The 22,698-nt window shown below is 35.7% G+C and overlaps 3 protein-coding genes and 8 non-coding genes across 16 annotated transcripts in view; 10 read left to right on the top strand and 1 right to left on the bottom strand.

Moving 5' to 3' along the window:
- Positions 1 to 22,698, top strand: part of LOC134840457 (adenylate kinase isoenzyme 6-like) — a 478,618-nt gene that overhangs the window by 220,598 nt on the left and 235,322 nt on the right. The gene's annotated exons all lie outside the window — the stretch shown is intronic.
- Positions 1 to 22,698, bottom strand: part of LOC134840454 (calmodulin-lysine N-methyltransferase-like) — a 525,993-nt gene that overhangs the window by 325,176 nt on the left and 178,119 nt on the right. The gene's annotated exons all lie outside the window — the stretch shown is intronic.
- The window catches only part of LOC134839350 (protocadherin Fat 1-like), a 216,854-nt gene that overhangs the window by 130,835 nt on the left and 63,321 nt on the right, over positions 1 to 22,698 (top strand). For all 6 annotated transcript variants that reach the window (XM_063854866.1, XM_063854865.1, XM_063854868.1 and 3 more), the window contains exons 2-8: positions 8,653 to 8,985; positions 10,767 to 10,831; positions 15,754 to 15,932; positions 16,664 to 16,850; positions 20,147 to 20,390; positions 20,710 to 20,846; positions 21,277 to 21,384. In XM_063854866.1, the coding sequence (XP_063710936.1) occupies positions 8,653 to 8,985; positions 10,767 to 10,831; positions 15,754 to 15,932; positions 16,664 to 16,850; positions 20,147 to 20,390; positions 20,710 to 20,846; positions 21,277 to 21,384 (1,253 nt within the window). The remainder of the gene's footprint in view (positions 1 to 8,652; positions 8,986 to 10,766; positions 10,832 to 15,753; positions 15,933 to 16,663; positions 16,851 to 20,146; positions 20,391 to 20,709; positions 20,847 to 21,276; positions 21,385 to 22,698) is intronic.
- On the top strand, positions 873 to 945 carry Trnat-agu (transfer RNA threonine (anticodon AGU)). The gene has a single exon. It is a non-coding gene; the product is annotated as a tRNA-Thr (tRNA).
- Trnat-agu (transfer RNA threonine (anticodon AGU)) lies at positions 1,829 to 1,901 on the top strand. The gene has a single exon. It is a non-coding gene; the product is annotated as a tRNA-Thr (tRNA).
- Positions 4,126 to 4,198, top strand: Trnat-agu (transfer RNA threonine (anticodon AGU)). The gene has a single exon. It is a non-coding gene; the product is annotated as a tRNA-Thr (tRNA).
- On the top strand, positions 4,924 to 4,996 carry Trnat-agu (transfer RNA threonine (anticodon AGU)). The gene has a single exon. It is a non-coding gene; the product is annotated as a tRNA-Thr (tRNA).
- On the top strand, positions 6,039 to 6,111 carry Trnap-agg (transfer RNA proline (anticodon AGG)). Its single transcript has one exon. It is a non-coding gene; the product is annotated as a tRNA-Pro (tRNA).
- On the top strand, positions 6,577 to 6,649 carry Trnat-agu (transfer RNA threonine (anticodon AGU)). The gene has a single exon. It is a non-coding gene; the product is annotated as a tRNA-Thr (tRNA).
- On the top strand, positions 7,117 to 7,189 carry Trnat-agu (transfer RNA threonine (anticodon AGU)). Its single transcript has one exon. It is a non-coding gene; the product is annotated as a tRNA-Thr (tRNA).
- Positions 17,610 to 17,692, top strand: Trnay-gua (transfer RNA tyrosine (anticodon GUA)). The gene is given in 2 exon segments: positions 17,610 to 17,646; positions 17,657 to 17,692. It is a non-coding gene; the product is annotated as a tRNA-Tyr (tRNA).

The raw sequence follows: 22,698 nt of genomic DNA, 5'->3' as shown, positions 1-22,698 counted from the left end.
AACAATTTGTAGGATGAAGATCCATCTTGTTCCTGGAAGAAAAAATATAGCTTTTTTCAAGGCATTGAAACTTCCATTCATTTTTCTGGGAATGAAACAAAAAACTATAAGCCAAGCAACTCCAAATGATAAACGTGTTAAGAAAAAGAACAAACAGTTTTGAATCGGAAAACTTGAAACGAACAATTCTAGTGGCTTAGGGGATAAGGATCCTGTGTATTTTACAGGAGGTCGATGGTTCGATTCCGCCCAGAAACTGCGCTAGAAATTGAAAAAAAAATAGATTGATCTTATTCTTGGAAAAAAAAAGAAAACACAATAGCTTTTTCCAAGGTATCGAAACTTCCATTGCTTTTCTGGGAAAGAAACAAAAAAATTTTAAGTCAATCGACTTCAAATGACATACCTATATGGAACAAAAACACATTATTTTAAATAAAAAAAGAAAAAGCAACAGGTCTTGTGGCTTAGCGGTTTAACCGACTGTCTAGTAAACAGGAGATCGGTGGTTAAATTCCGCCCAAGGCCTGAGCTAGCTAACAATTCGCAAGATAAAGCAGCATATTGTTCCAGGAAAAAAAATATGGATTTTGCAAAGGTATTGGAACTTCCATCATTTTCTGGGAATGGAACAATAAACTATAAGTCAATCAACTTAAAATGACATACGTGCCTAGAATAAAAAAAAAAGGATATAGATTGATCTTATTCTTGGAAAGAAAAAAGAAAACACAATAGCTTTTTCCAAGGTATCGAAACTTCCATTGCTTTTCTGGGAAAGAAACAAACAATTTTTAAGTCAATCGACTTCAAATGAAATACCTATATGGAACAAAAACACATGATTTCAAATAAAAAAAGAAAATGCAACAGGTCTTGTGGCTTAGCGGTTAAAGCGCCTGTCTAGTAAACAGGAGATCGGTGGTTCAAAGCCGCCCAAGACCTGAGCTAACTAACAATTTGTAGGATGAAGATCCATCTTGTTCCTGGAAGAAAAAATATAGCTTTTTTCAAGGCATTGAAACTTCCATTCATTTTTCTGGGAATGAAACAAAAAACTATAAGCCAAGCAACTCCAAATGATAAACGTGTTAAGAAAAAGAACAAACAGTTTTGAATCGGAAAACTTGAAACGAACAATTCTAGTGGCTTAGGGGATAAGGATCCTGTGTATTTTACAGGAGGTCGATGGTTCGATTCCGCCCAGAAACTGCGCTAGAAATTGAAAAAAAAATAGATTGATCTTATTCTTGGAAAAAAAAAGAAAACACAATAGCTTTTTCCAAGGTATCGAAACTTCCATTGCTTTTCTGGGAAAGAAACAAAAAAATTTTAAGTCAATCGACTTCAAATGACATACCTATATGGAACAAAAACACATTATTTTAAATAAAAAAAGAAAAAGCAACAGGTCTTGTGGCTTAGCGGTTGAACCGACTGTCTAGTAAACAGGAGATCGGTGGTTCAAATTCCGTCCAGGGCTGAGCTAGCTAACAATTCGCAGGATAAAGCAGCATATTGTTCCAGGAAAAAAAATATGGATTTTGCAAAGGTATTGGAACTTCCATCATTTTCTGGGATTGGAACAATAAACTATAAGTCAATCAACTTAAAATGACATACGTGCCTAGAAGTAAAAAAAAAAAGGATATAGATTGATCTTATTCTTGGAAAGAAAAAAAAAACACAATAGCTTTTTCCAAGGTATCGAAACTTCCTTTGCTTTTCTGGGAAAGAAACAAAAAAATTTTAAGTCAATCGACTTCAAATGAAATACCTATATGGAACAAAAACACATGATTTCAAATAAAAAAAAGAAAAAGCAACAGGTCTTGTGGCTTAGCGGTTAAAGCGTCTGTCTAGTAAACAAGAGATCGGTGGTTCAAATCCGCCCAAGACCTGAGCTAACTAACAATTTGTAGGATGAAGATCCATCTTGTTCCTGGAAGAAAAAATATAGCTTTTTTCAAGGCATTGAAACTTCCATTCATTTTTCTGGGAATGAAACAAAAAACTATAAGCCAAGCAACTTCAAATGATAAACGTGTTAAGAAAAAGAACAAACAGTTTTGAATCGGAAAACTTGAAACGAATAATTCTAGTGGCTTAGGGGATAAGGATACTGTGTATTTTACAGGAGGTCGATGGTTCGATTCCGCCCAGAAACTGCGCTAGAAATAAAAAAAAAATAGATTGATCTTATTCTTGGAAAGAAAAAAGAAAACACATTAGCTTTTTCCAAGGTATCGAAACTTCCATTGCTTTTCTGGGAAAGAAACAAAAAAATTTTAAATCAATCGACTTCAAATGACATACCTATATGGAACAAAAACACATTATTTTAAATAAAAAAAGAAAAAGCAACAGGTCTTGTGGCTTAGCGGTTTAACCGACTGTCTAGTAAACAGGAGATCGGTGGTTCAAATTCCGCCCAAGGCCTGAGCTAGCTAACAATTCGCAGGATAAAGCAGCATTTTGTTCCAGGAAAAAAAATATGGATTTTGCAAAGGTATTGGAACTTCCATCATTTTCTGGGAATGGAACAATAAACTATAAGTCAATCAACTTAAAATGACATACGTGCCTAGAAGTAAAAAAAAAAGGATATAGAATGATCTTATCCTTGGAAAGTAAAAAGAAAACAATATAGCTTTTATCAAGGTATCGAAACTTCCATTCCCTTTCTGGGAAAGAAACAAAAAATTTGTAAGTCAATCGACTTCAAAAGAAATACCTATATGGAACAAAAACAAATGATTTCAAATAAAAAAACAAAAAGCAACAGGTCTTGTGGCTTAGCGGTTTAACCGACTGTCTAGTAAACAGGAGATCGGTGGTTCAAATTCCGCCCAAGGCCTGAGCTAGCTAACAATTAATTCGCAGGATAAAGCAGCATAATGTTCCAGGAAAAAAAATATGGATTTTGCAAAGGTATTGGAACTTCCATCATTTTCTGGGAATGGAACAATAAACTATAAGTCAATCAACTTAAAATGACATACGTGCCTGTTTCCTTGGGAAAACTGGAAGAAAAAATATAGCTTTTTCCAAGGCATTGAAACTTCAATTCATTTTTCTGGGAAGGAAACAAAAAACTATGAGTCAAGCAACTTCAAATGATATACGTGCGTAGAACATAAACACATAAATTTAAATCAAAAAAATAAATCACAATAAGTCTTGTGGCTTAGCGGTTTAACCGCCTGTCTGGCAAACAGGAGATCGGTGGTTCAAATTCCGCCCAAGGACAGAGCTAGCTAACAATTGCAGGATAAAGCACCATCTTGTTCCAGGAAAAAAATATGGATTTTGCAAAGGTATTGGAACTTCCATCATTTTCTGGGAATGGAACAATAAACTATAAGTCAATCAACTTAAAATGACATACGTGCCCAGAAGTAAAAAAAAAGGAAATAGTTTGATCTTATTCTTGGAAAGTAAAAAGAAAACAATATAGCTTTTACCAAGGTATCGAAACTTCCATTCCCTTTCTGGGAAAGAAACAAAAAATTTGTAAGTCAATCGACTTCAAATGACATACCTATATGGAACAAAAACACATGATTTCAAATAAAAGAAAGAAAAAGCAACAGGTCTTGTGGCTTAGCGGTTTAACCGACTGTCTAATAAACAGGAGATCGGTGGTTCAAATTCCGCCCAAGGCCTGAGCTAGCTAACAATTCGCAGGATAAAGCAGCATCTTGTTCCAGGAAAAAAAATCTGGCTTTTTCAAAGGTATTGAAACTTCCATTCTTTTTCTGGGAATGAAACAGAAAACTATAAGTCAAGCAACTTCAAATGACAAACGTGTTAAGAAAAAGAACAAACAATTTCGAATCGGAAAACTTGAAACCAACAATTCTTGTGGCTTAGGGGATAAGGATAATGTGTATATAACAGCGATGGTTCGAATCCGCCCAGAAACTGCGCTAGAAATTTAAAAAAAAAACGAAATGGAATTCTTGGAAAGAAAAAAGAAAACACTATAGTTTTTTCCAAGGTATCGAAACTTCCATTCCTTTTCTGGGAAAGAAACAAAAAATTTTGAAGTCAATCGACTTCAAATGACATACTTATATGGAACAAAAACACATGATAATAACTCAAAAAAAACTAGAAGCAACCGGTCTTGTGGCTTAGCGGTTAAAGCGCCTGTCTAGTAAACAGGAGATCGGTGGGTCAAATCCGCCCAAGACCTGAGCTAACTAACAATTCGAAGGATGAAGATTCATCTGGTTCCTGGAAGAAAAGTTATGGCTTTTTCCAAGGTATTGAAACTTCCATTCATTTTCTGGGAATGAAACAAAAAGCTATAAGTCAAGCAATTTCAAATGACAAACGTGTTAAGAAAAAAAAACAATTTCGAATCGGAAAAATTGAAACCGAGAATTCTTGTGGCTTAGGGGATAAGAATACTGTGTATATAGCAGCGATGGTGCGAATCCGCCCAGAAACTGCGCTAGAAATAAAAAAAAAAGGAAATAAAATGATCTTATTCTTGGAAAGAAAAAAGAAAACACTATAGTTTTTTCCAGGTATCGAAACTTCCATTCCTTTTCTGGGAAAGAAACAAAAAAATTTTAAGTCAAGCGACTTCAAATGACATACCTATATGGAACAAAAACACATGATTTTAAATCAAAAAATCTAGAAGCAACAGGTCTTGTGGCTTAGGGGATAAGGATAATGTGTATATAACAGCGATGGTTCGAATCCGCCCAGAAACTGCGCTAGAAATTAAAAAAAAACGAAATGGAATTCTTGGAAAGAAAAAAGAAAACACTATAGTTTTTTCCAAGGTATCGAAACTTCCATTCCTTTTCTGGGAAAGAAACAAAAAATTTTGAAGTCAATCGACTTCAAATGACATACTTATATGGAACAAAAACACATGATAATAACTCAAAAAAACTAGAAGCAACCGGTCTTGTGGCTTAGCGGTTAAAGCGCCTGTCTAGTAAACAGGAGATCGGTGGTTCAAATCCGCCCAAGACCTGAGCTAACTAACATTTCGAAGGATGAAGATTCATCTGGATCCTGGAAGAAAAGTTATAGCTTTTTCCAAGGTATTGAAACTTCCATTCATTTTCTGGGAATGAAACAAAAAGCTATAAGTCAAGCAACTTCAAATGACAAACGTGTTAAGAAAAAAAAACAATTTTGAATCGGAAAACTTGAAACCAACAATTCTTGTGGCTTAGGGGATAAGAATACTGTGTATAATTAGTAGCAAAAAGTTCGGACAGACAGAATTAATTAAAATGAGCAATCAGTGCTTTTCGACGCTTTTTTGCATGCAAAATCTGAAGCCGAACAACCTTGAATTTTTTGTCAGACCAAATTCAAAATGCGAGATTGTCGGTTATCCGATGATTATGCTAGCCCAATTTTTAAATACTGCGATGAACATCCAGATTTTACTATAAAATATTTCGACGCTTCGGATGCAATTGCCCGCCGTGGTTATAGATTTTGAGCGAAACTCGGATCTACTTAACAATCCCCCTATTGTATCTACTAAAGAATCTCCACTCCTGTAAGTAAAAACAGTAATTTCGCACAAGAACATTGTATGTAAATTCGAATTTTGCTGCATTCTGATTAGTCGAAAGTTCGCTGCCAGTAATCTAATTAATAATCTCCTCCCCTTTCTTGAAAGTGGGGATTGTTAAGTAGATCCTGTAAATCTGCTTTATGAACTTTCGATGTTATGTTTATTTCAGTTTTAATTTCAGTTGATGTCTAGACAGTTGCTCTTTTAAATTATTTCTGTCTGTCCGAACTTTTTGCAACTCTCTATATATAGCAGCGATGGTGCGAATCCGCCCAGAAACTGCGCTAGAAATAAAAAAAAAAGGAAATAGAATGATCTTATTCTTGGAAAGAAAAAAGAAAACACTATATCTTTTTCCAGGTATCGAAACTTCCATTCCTTTTCTGGGAAAGAAACAAACAATTTTTAAGTCAAGCGACTTCAAATGACATACCTATATGGAACAAAAACACATCATTTTAAATCAAAAAATCTAGAAGCAACAGGTCTTGTGGCTTAGCGGTTAAAGTGCCGGTCTAGGAAACAGGAGATCGGTGGTTCAAATCCGCCCAAGACCTGAGCTAGCTAACAATTCGCAGGATAAAGCAGCATCTTGTTCCAGGAAAAAAAATCATGCTTTTTCAAAGTTATTGAAACTTCCATTCTTTTTCTGGGAATGAAACAAAAAACTATAAGTCAAGCAACTTCAAATGACAAACGTGTTAAGAAAAAAAACAATTTTGAATCGGAAAACTTGAAACCAACAATTCTTGTGGCTTAGGGGATAAGAATACTGTGTATATAGCAGCGATGGTGCGAATCCGCCCAGAAACTGCGCTAGAAATTTAAAAAAAAAAAAGGAAATAGAATGATCTTATTCTTGGAAAGAAAAAAGAAAACACTATAGCTTTTTCTCAGGTATCGAAACTTCCATTCCTTTTCTGGGAAAGAAACAAAAAAACTTTTAAGTCAAGCGACTTCAAATGACATACCTATATGGAACAAAAACACATCATTTTAAATCAAAAAATCTAGAAGCAACAGGTCTTGTGGCTTAGCGGTTAAGGTGCCTGTCTAGTAAACAGGTGATCGGTGGTTCAAATCCGCCCAAGACCTGAGCTAATTAACAATTCTCAGTAGAAGGATCCATCTTGTTCCTGGACGAAAAAATATAGCTTTTTCCAAGGTATTGAAACTTCCATTCATTTTCTGGGAATGAAACAAAAAACTATAAGTCAAGCAACTTCAAATGACAAACGTGTTAAGAAAAAGAACACACTAATTTGAATCGGATAACTTGAAACCAACAGTTCTTGTGGCTTAGGGGATAAGGATACTCTGTTTATAACAGCGATGGTTCGTTTCCGCCCAGAAACTGCGCTGGAAATAAAAAAAATAAGGAAATAGAATGATCTGATTCGTGGAAAGAAAAAAGAAAACACTATAGCTTTTTCCAAAGGTATCGAATCTTCCATTCCTTTTCTGGGAAAGAAACAAAAAACTTTTAAGTCAATCGACTTCAAATGACATACGTATATGGAACAAAAACACATGATTTTAAATCAAAAAAACGAAAATGAACAGGTCTTGTGGCTTAGCGGTTAAAGCGCCTGTCTAGTAAACAGGAGATCGGTGGTTCAAATCCTCCCAAGACCTGAGCTAAGTAACAATTTGTAGGTTGAAGATCCGTCTTGTTCCTGGAAGAAAAAAAAATAGCTTTTTCCAAGGCATTGAAACTTCCATTCATTTTTCTGGGAATGAAACAAAAAACTATAAGCCAAGCAACTTCAAATGATAAACGTGTTAAGAAAAAGAACAAACAGTTTTGAATCGGAAAACTTGAAACGAATAATTCTAGTGGCTTAGGGGATAAGGATCCTGTTTATTTTACAGGAGTTCGATGGTTCGATTCCGCCCAGAAACTGCGCTAGAAATTTAAAAAAAAAAGGAAATAGTATCAACTTAATCTTGGAAAGAAAAAAGAAAACAATATAGCTTTTTCCAAGGTATCAAAACTTCCATTCCTTTTCTGGGAAAGAAACAAAAAATTTTTTTGGTCAATCGACTTCAAATGACATACCTATATGGAACAAAAGCACATGATTTTGAATCAAAAAAACTAAAAGCAACAGGTCTTATGACTTGGCGGTTTAACCGAATGTCGAATAAACAGGAGATCGGTGGTTCATTTCCGCGCAAAGACAGAGCTAGCTAACAATTGCAGGATAGAGCACCATCTTGTTCCAGGAAAAAAATATGGATTTTGCAAAGGTATTGGAACTTCCATCATTTTCTGGGAATGGAACAATAAACTATAAGTCAATCAACTTAAAATGACATACGTGCCCAGAAGTAAAAAAAAAAGGATATAGAATGATCTTATTTTTGGAAAGTAAAAAGAAAACAATATAGCTTTTACCAAGGTATCGAAACTTCCATTCCCTTTCTGGGAAAGAAACAAAAAATTTGTAAGTCAATCGACTTCAAATGACATACCTATATGGAACAAAAACACATGATTTCAAATAAAAGAAAGAAAAAGCAACAGGTCTTGTGGCTTAGCGGTTTAACCGACTGTCTAGTAAACAGGAGATCGGTGGTTCAAATTCCGCCCAAGGCCTGAGCTAGCTAACAATTCGCAGGATAAAGCAGCATCTTGTTCCAGGAAAAAAAATCTGGCTTTTTCAAAGGTATTGAAACTTCCATTCTTTTTCTGGGAATGAAACAGAAAACTATAAGTCAAGCAACTTCAAATGACAAACGTGTTAAGAAAAAGAACAAACAATTTCGAATCGGAAAACTTGAAACCAACATTTCTTGTGGCTTAGGGGATAAGGATAATGTGTATATAACAGCGATGGTTCGAATCCGCTCAGAAACTGCGCTAGAAAAAAAAACGAAATGGAATTCTTGGAAAGAAAAAAGAAAACACTATTTTGGCTGTGCAAACCTGTTCAATATTGTTTTAATTAAATTACCGCAGAAAATTGTCTGAAGAAAAACCACATCCAGCACAAATGTTCCGTCACTTTCTTTGAAAGTCAGAGCAACAAAAGCAGAATTTTTAGGAAAGAGTGCAGAACGTTTGCTCAACGCCTCTCTAAGTTTTTTTGTTTCAGGCGAGATACATACCCTAGACGTGTTTGATCGTGAAACTCAGCAGTTCTATTGGTTAGACGTCAAAGCACACGACTTAGCGGCGGTCCCTAAACACTCGATGCTATTTCTCTGTGTTGAGATTGATGATATGAACGACAATCCACCACTCCCCGAATTGCCAGTGTTTGAAGTTCGTCTGGACGAGGAGAAGCCTATCGCGACGTACGTCGGAACTGTTAGGGCGACAGATGCTGACGTCAGGGACTCGGGTATGGGCGCGAATGATGAGAAGTTGTTCCATTATCGAATCAAGCAGTACTCGGAGGGATATCAGTACTTTCAAGTGCATGACGGTACGAACAGGCAATAAACATTGTGGTTTTTAGTTTCGCATATCATACTATTATTCAGGGGCGGATTTAGGATTTTCTCGAGGGGCGGGGGTACGGATTTTCAAAAACAAAATTCAAAATTTTGTCGACCTTTTTTTAGGTCGACCAAATTGATTTTCTGAGCTCTTCAAAACACTATGAACACCCCATTTTGACCAAATTTTCTGCGCCGCAGGCAATTTTTTGAAAAAAAAACAGGCCAAAAAAGGCGTTTGTAAGAACTTTTTGGAAAATTTTGACCAAATAATCGCGTTTTTTTGCCGCGGGCTCCCCCCTCAAAATTGGCATGATTTGGCGCCGAATGGATTTTTAGAAAATTTTTAGGTTCAGTCAGCCAAATATGAAAATCTCAAAATAGTGCATAGGGGGACCGTTTGGGTCGGAAGGGGGTCGAATCCCTAAGGGAGGGGGAAGGGGTGTCCAACCCCCGCCCCCTAAATCCGCTGGTGCTAACATTATTTAAACCATTAATCTTGACGTCTAAGATAAAATTTAATTTAAGCTTAGAAAACTAAACAAAAAGGGCAAAATGATTATTGAAAGTTGAAACAAGACTGCTCGTATCAGGGCAAAGTCCTGAATGTTCCGAGTGCCTTTTAAGGTCTATAGACCTGTAATAGCCTTTTAAGGTCTATAGAGCAGTAATACCATGAAAATATTAAATGCAAAAAAAAACTAAACTATTTTTTTTCTAATTTGAGATTTTTAGGGAAAATCATCACGCCATGTAAAGTACGAAGTGATACTTTCGCGCCTATTAAGAATCAATTATGAAAAAAGGGCTTCCTTCAACCAATTTGGAACGATTTCTAAGACAAATTAAATCTCCGCTTACCCGTTAATAGCGCGAAATATGTTGCTAGTTAATACTCCCAAATTGAACAGAATGGCCAGCTTTGAACCGTCATAACTTTACGAAAAATGATCACAGGTGAAATATATATTTTTTCAAATATAAGCTCAGGACAACAAAAATCTTTTGAATATTATAAAAACTCCGTCAAAATGGCCAGTTAAAAAGGCGATGTTTGTCTGAATGAAAAAACCACTTCGTGCCCAAATATTCCGTTACTTTCGTTACGAAAGTCGGAACAATAATACTTTATATTTTTAAATTTTGTTTTCAAGTTTTCTACTTGAATTCTAAATATTTTTTTCATTTGTAGACGTCTGCCTTATATATTTAGGGTATTGCAATCGGGCACTAGACTTTTTTCCCGTGAAAGGCTTTTGGTTCGAATCCGGCCGCGACTTATTTTTTTGGACGACTTAGTTCCCGTAGCCATTTTTTGGAGGTTCAGTTTTCCTCGAGGCTGCTATAACACCCATGCTTGAGAAGACTGCGTCCGGGGGTCCGATTCCAGTGGGGACCTGTTTTTTTTGCAAAATGAATTTTTTTCAGCTATTTTAGATTTTTGTCGATCTGCTCATTTTTGAAAGTTCGGCTTCTTTCTTAAATTTTGAAGGCTCTTTATAAAGTTTCTATTGGTGCAGTTGATATTTTACGGATGTTTAAGGCTTTTTTTGCAATTTTGTTTATTTTTTTACAAACGATTTTTTGAAAGTTTTTTTTTCAAATTTTGATTTTTCTTTTCATTTGAATTTAATCATAGCCGTTCAATTTTATACCACAAGTGGTGCGAAGCTCAGCTTTGCCTCTGTGTTGAAGCTTAACTGGATTAGCTTGAATCTAGATTTATTGAGACTTTAGTTGTGTTAATTGTGTGTGTGTTCTATTGCAGGTGTGATTCGCACTGCCCAGGTGTTGGACCGCGAGTCTCTCGCTACAGACTTGTTTGAATTAGAGGTCAGTACTATTGTCCGTTTCTTAACCTATTTCTCAAGAACGCATAGAATCAAACCATTATTTTTGTTTCCTTCTGGTGAGTTTTTTCTATTCTTCGGAGAAAACCATAAAAATACCCGGAAATTCTATATTTTAATTTAGTCGCCCGCCATTATTCTGTGTCAAAGTTTAAAAAGAACAGATCCCTCGATGCTTTTAAACGTATCGCAACCTGTAAATATTGCAGCTTGTTGTCAACTAACTTGTCAAAACTTCAGTCCCCGTCACCCTTAAAATACTCTGTAATATTAATTGTCACCACTTGAAATTCCCCTTAATTTTTATACCGTTTAAAAACCACGTGGCTGAAACATTGTGTGACCTGAAATTTACTTCTTAATTGCCCCGAAATTCGTTCAGTTGACATTCCTGCCAAATATTTTGTCTCAGCTTACACACTTTAGCCCCGGGCTGTTTGTGAGTCTCGGCTGAATTTGAGCTCTAAGAGGTCCCTAAGTTGAAACCAAACTTGGCAAAATATTTTCTCTGTGCTGTAAAATAACATACTCGTTTTGGCTGCATGTCCGCTAAGTATGCCCTTGTGGAATACTGTTCAATTGGCCGAATTGTATAAAAGCATATTTCGTTCAAAAGCGGAAACATCTGATACTCAAATATTCAACCAATAAGCTAATGGAATCAAACATCTTCAACTGAATTTTTCATGAAAAATTTCTCCAGTCAAAATCTGCTTTCTAAATGGCAAAATGGCGAAAAGCTATCCGGTGTTTCGAATATTGGTTGCGATTTCTGTAAATGCTTGAAAAAATCTGAGTTTTTTGAGGTTTTGTAAGTAATCTGATGTAAGACTATCGCTCTTGTAATTGTCATGCTTGTTTGCCAGTTATGCTAAACGAACGGTCTACTTTCTGCACCTGTTGGACTCTTTATGGTGTGTTTTCACTCAGTTGCGATTCATAATGTTTCCGATTCAACTTGATGGCGGCAGCCGCAATGCGGCCTCTTTAGAGTCCTTTCAGACCCAATTGGTCTAATTAGCGTCAAACCTCTAAGTCAAGAGCCATAGCTCCCCTTTAGAAGGTTCCATAAGGTGTCCTTACGCACCTGATTTAACACAGCTGTGGTTCACTATGGGTCGAAACCCAAACCCGACCATGAAAGTATCATAGAAGGCAAAATAGTTATTTTGCAATCCATAAATAATGCTTCTGTCAGGTTGAGTTGAAATCATAAAAACAAGTAGGGTTTAGAAACACGAGCAATTAACCCCCAAATTTTATCGAATCATGCCATAATTACAGAAAAGTTAGTTTCTTCGACAGATTAAGTGCCGACTTAATTTATGGAACGCAGGAGCAACAATCGTAAAGTTTTGCACGATAACTTGAAACTAAACTATTTGAAACTAAACAAGAGTAGACTGTTGCTTAAAGTACCACGGAAAAGTCCGACACATCAATCATTGTAAAATTAAATGAAATAAATACACAACCAAAAACAAAATCCGGATCATGCCTGAAGGAATCTAATTTAAGACCCGAATATTCCGGAAAATAGGAGAATAAATATGCATAAATAGCAGGCAGTATTCTTAAATGTTTTGAAAAAAAATCAAAATTAAGTTCGCATTTTTACTTATATATTTTTTGAGATGAGTTTTTGCTGTAATAAGTTAGCAAGCCTAATCTGGGTTTGTTGTTTTATTAGAATATGCAAAGTCGACCTTTTAACTGCTTTTTAAAAATTACATGCTCTTGATTTACAAAAAAAATGTCAAACTTGTAGTTTTTTGTGGTTTGAGGTGTCACATTTTGACCATGCTTCACTGGTCTAAAACAGTTTTGTATCTGTTTGAACTTCAAGCTGTCGCACAGTCAAGTATGTTTGAAAAAAAAATTAAATCTAGGCTTTTAAAACAATGTGCGCTTTTTTATCGGTCCTTAAAATATATCTTCAATTTCATGTATTTAGTTTGTTTACTTTTACATGAAGTTGCTCAGTTGGATTTCAAAACATGTAGTACGAATTCGTTGTGCTTAAATGTCGACATTGCTTGCTTTTGGTAAATGTATTAATTATCTTCAGATAATTTCCTCTAATCTTATTAAAATCAATAGAGAAACTCCATAAAGCAAAACCTTGCTAATGGACCTGATTGTCTGTTATCTGTTGGAAAAAGAAGTAGAAAAAAATCAGAGCATCATCCTTGTGTTATCCAGACAAATATAGCCTTACTGAAATGAGTTTGTGGCAGATTTTTTGATACCATGCGGAAATAGCGATGAACTGATCTCAAAATGAAACATAGCCAGCAGACAGTTGGAAAAGAGTCATGAACGCAAGGAAACAGAACAAAAATTTTCGGATTTCAAAGAAAAAAATTTTTGGTCTCAAAGTTTTCTGAATTTCAAGAACAACTTATCATTGATTTTTTGCGATAAAATCAACTCAGTTTGAGAAAAATAGATCAATAGGTAAAATTGACATTCCGCTGCGAAACCTGAAAATTAAAATTCACTTTTGAAACTAGAAATTGATCTAGTATTTTGTGACTTTTACACTTTGCTGTTCGTTTATGGAGTTTGCCTTCCTTTTAACAAAGGAAACGAAGTGAACTTGAAAAGAAATCAAAAGTGAACCCGCGAAAAATGAATTTTTAGCGTGAAAAATTACTAAGTATTTTTTCTTAAAAAATCACGAAGACCTATATAAGAGTTTTAATTACTTTCATGACTGTTAAAAAGATTTAAAAAATGTTCCACCTGTTCCATCATTTGAGCAAAGTTATCGGGAAATGAAAAATTGACATTTTGGAGGTTTATTTATTCGATGCTTTTTTTCTTATTAACAAATCAGTCAAGTTTTAGTAAAAGCAATATTATTAGTCTTTTCTTGAGTGGCAAAAGCGTCTTGTGTAGAAAATCAAACGACAATTGTATCAAGTTTTATCGTAAGTTTTTTATTAAAATTTAGATTCTGTGTTACCAAAAAAAGTTGAGACAAATTAATGAAGGGTCTCTGGACGCTCCGAGCTGCGCCCTGATATGAAAAGTTGTTCTGACTACGAAGGGGATAGAGTTTTCTATTTGAATGTGTTTTGCCTTGAAAAATCGGGTACTAAGACAAGTAGTACAAATTCGAGTGAAAACCTAAAATGAAACATTTAAGCAGTGATTTAGACTGCTACTAAAACTCTGATAAATTTTCTCTGCCTGGAGATAAATTGTTCAAATGAGTCAGTAGTTTAAAAAAGGACATATTGCCTGAAAAAATTATATTTTTATGCGTATATCTTTTTTTACCATCATGAAACTTGATTATAAGCTTTTGAAGCAAATTTTCAAGCTACTTTTCAGACAAAAACGATCAAATTTTGTAAATAAATATTTTCTTCTACTTGCATTTGTAACTTTGGGCAAAACCTAATTTGTTTCTCGAGGAAAACTGGTAGGTGATTGGGGCTAGTATTATGTCGAAGCCCTCTTGTTCGTGACTTGGATTTCAAAAATTTTTCAGTGTCGAGAAAAAAGTTAGAAGTTTCAGCTTATAAACTATTCACATGTGCGAAGACTGAATAGTGGATAAAATTGGTCTGAAGTGTGTAAAGAAAAACTCTGAAATTGTGAATATCTATATTTGTCATATTTGTCATTTCTTTAGGGAGCTTAATTTAAGGTCTAAGACCCTGCTTTTTTTAATCATTTGAAATTTTCAATGGTCGTTGTCGGAAAACTGTGCTACCGAAAAAGCAATGGACTACTCTCGTTGTTCCCACTACACTACGTCACCGAAATTGACGAAAGTGACTGGAGAAAATATGGCGTGGCAGGGTTTTATTTAGATATTCGGCACCGAGATCAGTCGTCTTTGTTTCTGTCGGCTTATTTTCCTGATGATTTTATGTTTCCTATTTATTTTCGATGGTGTTAAATGAAAACGGTTAAACTGCAACGAGAAGTTTTTAAAAGTTCACATCACCCTCTGAAGCCCCCTAATAAAAACTACAAAATGAAGATGAAAAAATTGCTAAAACTTTTTTTGAAATTTTTTACTTAATAAAAATCATTTTTCGACTTTTTAGTTCATTTATTCACTTTGGTAGCAATTTTTGTGAAAAATATGACTTACCGCTAGAGATACTTTTGTGCATTTTAGCGATTTAAATATCTGACTTATTCGAAATTTGTTTTTAAAGTTGTAATTTTACCTACTCGGTTTGTGAAATTCATTTTTTGTATGTTTGTTTCTTTTCCTTTTTTCTGTATGATGGGTTTCGGCCTATTTTATTTTGTCTTAAAGGCCCGTTTTGCGTCTTTCAATCAGAAACAAAAAACATTATGCGTTTATTTGCGTTTTGAGCTCGAGAGGGGCTTGGTAACTTTTTATTGGTCTTATATTTTTGAGTTTTTTTTCCTTTTTTTTGTTTTTTTTTAGTTTATTTTTTTTTCGGCTTATTAGACTTCGGCTCAAGTTATATCTGCTTAGTGGTCTCAGTTAGTTTCATTTGATGATTAAACATTTTTTTGTGTGTGTTTAATGGTGAGGGGGACTTGATAACTTTTTATAAGCTTGTTGATTTTTTTCGGCTTAAAGTGTTTCTGCTGAGGTATTTCCGTTTTCATTATCTCTTATTGAAATTTTGTTGAGTGCTAAACTCAATTTTTTTTGTCTTGGTGGGTTTTTGTTTCAGAACTGGCTTTATTTATTATGATAGATCTAGTTTTTTTTGACATTTTCTTTGTTTTAATATATTTTTTTTCGAATTAGCTGCTTTCATATTTTGCGTGACAGGCAATGTACTTTACTTGACGATGTACTCTATCTGAGGTTACTCTATGAGATAAAAATCCAGTCTCATCTCATCATTCTTTTTCTCTTGTGGATAAATTGTAGGAACTCAATGAAAGTTGTCTTGTTTGCAGGTAGAGATAAGTGACGGCGACTTCGAGTCCAATTCGGGTCTGACGAGTATTGCAAAGGTGATGGTACGAGTGACTGATACGAACGACCACTCACCAGAACTACTATTCGACATGAACGAAGTGTTTCTAGTGCCACCAGCCAAACCCCAGCCAGACACGGGCAAATACCTCCTGCACAGGTAATGTGAAATATGTGGCCTGTTCTGATGACCTTTTGAAAAACGGTTTCTTTTCCATTAAAACCACCCTGTCCCCTCCGCGTCAACATATTAAAGTCTCTCAAAAGGCAAAATTATGAATCACCGCTAGAATGCTATGATTTGTTTTAGCCTAGAGGGAGGTTTTTATAATGAGAAAGAGACCAAAAACACAATTTCCCTATTTGTCATTTTCCTATTCGATTCTTTTCATTTTCCCAAGTCCTATTCTTTTCGATTGAAATAAATTTAAGACCGGTAAAAAAGGCTGAGCGTAAGAATTCAAACGTTAGATGGCTCACTGTCATATAAAAAATACTGCCATTCTTGAAATCGGTAAAAAGAAACGAGGTTTTCGAATACCTTCTTTTTCTCAATTCTTATATAATATTATCTACTGCTGTATATACGAACCGTATTTTAAGACATGGTTTCCAATCAAGAACCACCCGCATTCAAAAATTGGACTCTTTGCCATTATAGCCCTTTTTACTTTATTTCTTGAAATGATTGCTTGGATAACTTCATACATAACATTTTTTACGCACGTAAGTGTGAACAAGTAAACCGATCTGAGCAATTTTTCTTAGATGCAAGATGCCGTCTTAGTGAAGGTGAGACATTTTAATGTTGTAAGTTTACGAGTGCGTTGGGAAACTGGAAAAGAGCCAAATAATGATGGAAACTTTAGTTAATTGCTCGGATGTTTTCAGAGTGGTGGTGATAGACCGTGACCTTGGAGTGAATGGGGAGTTGAGCTACAGTATCTTGAGAGTCAGCTGTAGTGACATGGAGGGGGGTAAACTGGATGGGAAGGGGGACCTGAAGGTGTCTGTGGACCAGTTCGGACACATATTCAGCCAGTCCTTGCCCACTTTGCCGGCCATCATCGACCTCAATGTAAGACACTAACTATGACCATCCCCTGTGCCATAGTATGGACCATGATCAGTAGTTTTCGATTCTGGTTGCCAATTTTTTCTAAAGGAAATGTGGTTCCTCTTTGGTAAAATTTTCGACTGCCATTTCTAGCTGACCAGCCCTAAAAAGTGTATAAAGACTTGTTTGGTGCCTATAAGTTGCGCAAATTTTGAGTGAGGAGTGCGCCCAGCAAAAAAAAGCGATTCGCAAAACCTTGCACATGCAAATCCGTACAAAAAGTGCTCAAAACGGGGCTTTATTTTCAAAAAATTTCTTGCGGCGCAGAAATTTCATCAAATATGATAATTGATGGGTTGCGGCAGAGCTCAAAATTTTGGAAATGACAGACCTAAAAAAACTCGACACAATATATCAAAAAAATCGTAGTTTCAATTCGACGCCGGAAAAAAATCCTTGTCACACATTTACGTTGCCGCACTTTCCAAAAATTTTTGGACAATGAACTGTTCGATTTTTTTTTAAAAAAAGCATTTTAAATTGGACTCGAAATGACGTACCGATTCAGCGTATTAGTTTGATCAAAGTAAATGATAAACTGAAATTGGAATCATTATTTCTTAATTTGTTTCTCAGATTATGATTTGATATCGGCGGTATGATTCGATTTGGCTTCATGTATTCAAACTTGGTTCATTTATCGAATCAATTTTAATACCAAACTCTTTGCTATGGCTTGTACCATGGCTTGTAAATCACTAGTTGCAAAGTTTAATTCATCCGCCGATAGCTCAGTTGGTAGAGCGGAGGACTGTAGAGAAGCTGAAATCCTTAGGTCCCTGGTTCGAGTCCGGGTCGGCGGAGAAACTCTTTTTTTATATTATCAAAATAGTCAAGAAAATCACCCCAAATTTCACCGAAATCCAAAAATATTTATCGTGGCCTAAATAGTCGGCCTTCCCATTTTTGTAACAATTGGACAATGTAAACAAAAAATACGCTGGTGCGCGGAAAAGAGCGCGAAACTTTTACTTAAAAAATTCGTGGGTGGGGTGGAACGTGGAAGAAAAGGATAAAGAGCCTTCTGAAATTGGCCAAAAGAGAACAAAGTTTTTACTGGCTCTTTTTCCTTTTCCCCCACCTCGTATGAGCATCAATTTTATGATGTAATGAGTGGTTTTATAAGGTTAATTATGAAGACCAAATATGTTTGTCATGGCCCGATTAGTCCGCATGCCTATCAATCGGTTGGTGGGAACAGTAATTTTACTTACTTACAAGTTAATTTTACTTACAAGTTTTCATTGCAAAAAAATTCCAGAAAACGTGCCTTAATTATGACTATGATCTACGATCAGCAGACAGACTCACTGATTTTAACTGATCATTCTCTAAGACATAACCACCAGCGGGTTTAAGGAGGGGTGGGGGGGGGGGGGGACGCTTTCCCTTTAGGAATTTGACACCTGCCGACTATTTTGAGATATCTATTTTTCGTGACGGGCCCTAAAGTTTTTCTAAAGGTGCCTTCGGTGCCATTATATAATGATTTTGAGGGAGGAGAGCGCGCCGAAAAAATGCGATTTTTTGGTGAAAATTTTCCAAAAATTGCCTAAAAACGTCTTTTTTGGCTTGTTTTTTCAAAATTTTGCTCAAAATGGGTCTTTAGAGTAATTCGAGACGGTCTTTAGAGTAACAATCCCAAAAATGCGATTTTTTGGTGAAAATTTTCCAAAAGTTGCCTAAAAACGTCTTTTTTGGCTTGTTTTTTCAAAATGTGATCAAAATAGGGTCTTTAGAGTAATTTGAGAGCGCTCAGAAAATCAATTTGGTCGACCTAAAAAAAAGTCGACAAAATTTTCGAAATTTTTTGAAAATCCGCCCCCCCCCCCCCCTCGAGAAAATCCTAGATTCGCCCCTGGACATAACTATCAATTGTTCGATGTAACCTAACCAGTGACTTTACTAGGTTATATAAGATGGATAAATGTCTTCGAACTAATTTAGTTATCATATATGTAAACATTCAGAATGTGTGATGGAATCTTTCATGTAGCGAAAATCAACGGTCGGGGAAAACCGCAGAGAAGCCCTATTTGAAAATCCACAAGAAAAGCTTCGAAATCGTAAATTGGAAAAAATTCTCCGCTTGAAAAATCAGATACAAATTCAAAGCTAAAGTATTCGAAAACCCAAAAAAATTACAGCAAAAATTGTTTCTGAAAACCCAAGATACGCCTCTCTTTTCAACTATTTGAGGACATATACCGGGGTTCCTGTCGAAATCGGAAAGCCCAGAGTAACTACAGAATTAACATTAATTTCTTATTTGTTTATATTTTAGATTAGAAACAGTAAATCCAACTAAAATTTGACCCACAAATGAGACGTATTTATTCTTTTCTTAGAATCTGAAGTCTGGCTTAAATCTCTCCCATAATTTACTAATCAACCAGATTTGATCACGTGCGTGTTTTGTACAATAGAAGTACCCGTCCCAGTATTAAACAATTTACATAGCTTCAATATATGATATTTAGCCCAAACAGCCAAATATTTGGCCAATTTGTTCACACTTGGCTAAGCGAGTCTGGTTGGGATTGACTTAATCAACCGAAGACCCTTTTTCCCCTCTTGACAAATTCGGAATAGCAGGAAAAGATTTGTTGCTATGTTAAAATCTAGCGGATCTCCATTTGCCCGATTTATGACACAAATTAAGGGGTCATTTATAGGGCTCAAAAACGCTTAACAGGACAGGTTTCTTTTCATGTTCTGTTAAGAAATATGGCGGGCTGATAAGTTTAAGTAGGCGGCTTGCTTCTGTTAATCTATATAGAACTGGATTTTTACGGAGTAAACGGAATCTTAAATGACGCTGCACAAAAATATGAAGGGTGTGGGTTTTAATGACAATTAGGATATTTAAAATTAACGATGTTTGAAGTACTATGCTTGTTATTTGATATATTGAGTGGAAATTTAACAGAAGATGGGTCTTGCGACTAATTAGAATCAATTACTTAGAGGCTTAGGAATGGAAAATTATTCAAATCGACGGATATTTACGGTCAATACAGGTTTTGTAGCAAGTCAGGATTTGCAGCAAGTCAAGTTTTTTAGCAACTAAATAGGTTCCAATGTCTTCAATGCTTAGAGAGAACCGTTATCCTTAAAGACAGATTTGATTTATGGTCAAAACAGGTCTTGTAGCGAATCTGTAAAAAGTACAGCGCCGCAGTTGGGAGGTTATTGAAAAATGCTCTTTTTATGAAGTAGAAAAGTAGTTAACACTTTGATTTCTAATTGGGTTTTAGCTCAACGTCACGGACAAAGGTGCGCCTTCTAATACTAAGTTCTTCCGTATCATCATCAACCTGCAGCAGAAATCAGAAGATGACGACAGCCAGGGAGACTTCCTGATGATCAGCCAATTCACGGAGTCAGAGGGAAGGGCACTGCCTACCCTAGTGGCCGAGAACAGTCTGGGTCTGGTGACCGAGATCTCTGTGTTCTCAAGTCCCAGTGATGAGAATGACCTCGTACGACCCATCATTCTTGGTCAGTAAATCTTGCTGAAGGGTCTTTAATCAGAATTTTTATGTCTATTACAATATTTCATCATCATCTTTCTTCAACGAGCTGATTTTTCCAAATAACTGTCTAATGTACCTCGCAGAACAACTTTTAAATGATCTTGAGCAGCAAATTTTTTGATACTAGTTTGTGCGTACTGGTTGCCTCTATGCTGAAACTGTTATTTTTTGATGTTTTTAAATCAGATAACTTTTTCTGTAACAACACAGGCAACTTTTAGTTCATCAAGTCGCAAATCTGAAACAGTGTTAATTTTTCATTGTTCCTTTTGATGTTTCTTTAGCTGGCAACGACGACAACAAATTTGCAATAGTGGGCTCGAATCTAGTGGTGGCCAAAAGGCTAAATTGTGAAGAGAGAGACAAATATGATCTGGTCATAGCTGCTACTGACGGAGTCAAGTTCTCATCCAACATTACTGTGAGCAGTGCACTTGATCACATGAATGATAAAAAAAACATGGTGTTTGGTTCAAATCTTGGGTTTCCGAATAAAATTTGCGCATAAAAAAGTATTCGTTTCCGGATGCCTGGAGAAATACTAGTTTCGATCAAAATAAGGGAATCAAATTTTTTTGAAAAGCTTTTGCTTTGTTTGGAAACATTCTCATAGCCCAACTTTCTGCAACCGGTGGTTGCTCGTTCCAACTTTTGAAAAAACATGCATATATAGACTCATAGTAGCATTTTTGGCAGATTTTTTATACCCTGTTTCAGATGCTATTATGATCATTGATTTTTATTTACAATAATAGTTTTCATTATGTATTCTCTCTCTCTCTTATTTCGCAAAAATAATTTAAATGTTCATTCAAGTTTTCCAATCATTATATTTTAATTTTGTTTTTTAGTTTCCGATCACAGTGTTGGACGTGAATGAATTCTCGCCAGTATTCGGTCAGAAGAAATACACGGTTGAGGTGCCAGAGACAATGGCACCTGGAACATCCCTGTACACGGTAGGCTAAAAACCAACACCTCAATCATCAATAAATTACTTCGCTATTTTTTCCTGCAGTTTCCTTCTCTTTCCCTTGTAAAGCGCTTAAAAAATTAAAATATCTAGGTAATGATACGGCTTCGTGTTTTGAAAAGTTTGCAGAATTTTATGGGCTCGCAAAGAACTGCTTAGGCTAAACTGTATCCTCTAATGATATTGCATAGTCCTCAAGATAGAGTTCTGAATATAGAACTATTTAGAGCAGTAGCGGGTTTAGGCGAGGTGGTGGACGCCCCTACCCCCTCCCCTACTCAGGGATTCGAGCCCTGACGACCCAAAGGGTCCCCCTTTGGTAGTTTTAAGACTCCCATTTTTGGCTGACGGAACCTAAAACTTTTTCTTAAGTCGCCAATATATACAAATTTTGAGGGGAAAACGCACGCCAAAAATCGCAATTTTTTTGGTCAAATTTTTCCAAAAAATTCCTAAACACGTCTTTTTTGATTTTTTTTCAAAAGTTCGGCTGCGGCGCAAAAAATTTGGTCAAAATCGGGAAATTTTTTTGAAAAATAACAACCCCTCTGAATTGTTCCATCATTAGAGCTCTGAATTGTTCCATTTTAGTCTGGAATTTGTGCAAAGAAATGGCTACACTTTTTACAAAATTTGGAGTACACTTTTTAGCTCTATTACCGATTATGTAAATACGTCAGATCATTTGCAAAAATATGGAAATTTAAAAACCAATGGGCGGTACATATTAGTTAACTCATCAAGCTAATTCTTGTCAGGCCAGGATTAGATTCGATAATCCTTGAGAACATATTCAGAAATCTCTTTGTTTAGATACTAGCCAAGCGTTTTTCGTAAGGCGCCATATTGGTATTTTTACTACCTAATGTAAACTCAAGAGGCTTGAAAAATCGCTTCATGTTTCTGCTTGATTTTTTAAAGAGGCTGTTGTTCGAAAGGCTAGCTATTCTTTATTGCGTTGTTAGCGTATTCCTTGATTTATATCATAGAGTCGTTCCTCTCAATGGGGTTGTTTGATGAAATTACTATTCAAGGGAGCATTGCTTGCATTCTGTTGACGCCTTTTACGAAACTGAAATATTATGTAGTTCTAGAACTAAACTAGACTACTCGTAGCAGGGTGAAGCCCTGAATGTTCAGACTTCCCTTTAACGTCTATGAGAAATTGATGAAGTTTTTATTTATTTTTTTGAAGAAAATATTTCCTTCCCCGCACGCTATGTAAGAGAGAAAGAGAGAATTGCGCAGTATCAAATAAGACTTGGAGAGGTAAGACAACGGGATCTTGAAATCTAGCAAG

Source organism: Symsagittifera roscoffensis, chromosome 2 (genome assembly GCF_963678635.1).
Source record: "Symsagittifera roscoffensis chromosome 2, txSymRosc1.1, whole genome shotgun sequence".
In the NCBI taxonomy this organism is placed as follows: domain Eukaryota; kingdom Metazoa; phylum Xenacoelomorpha; order Acoela; family Convolutidae; genus Symsagittifera; species Symsagittifera roscoffensis.
The sequence above is the reverse complement of the archived record's forward strand: the minus strand, read 5'-3'. Positions and strand labels throughout refer to the sequence as shown.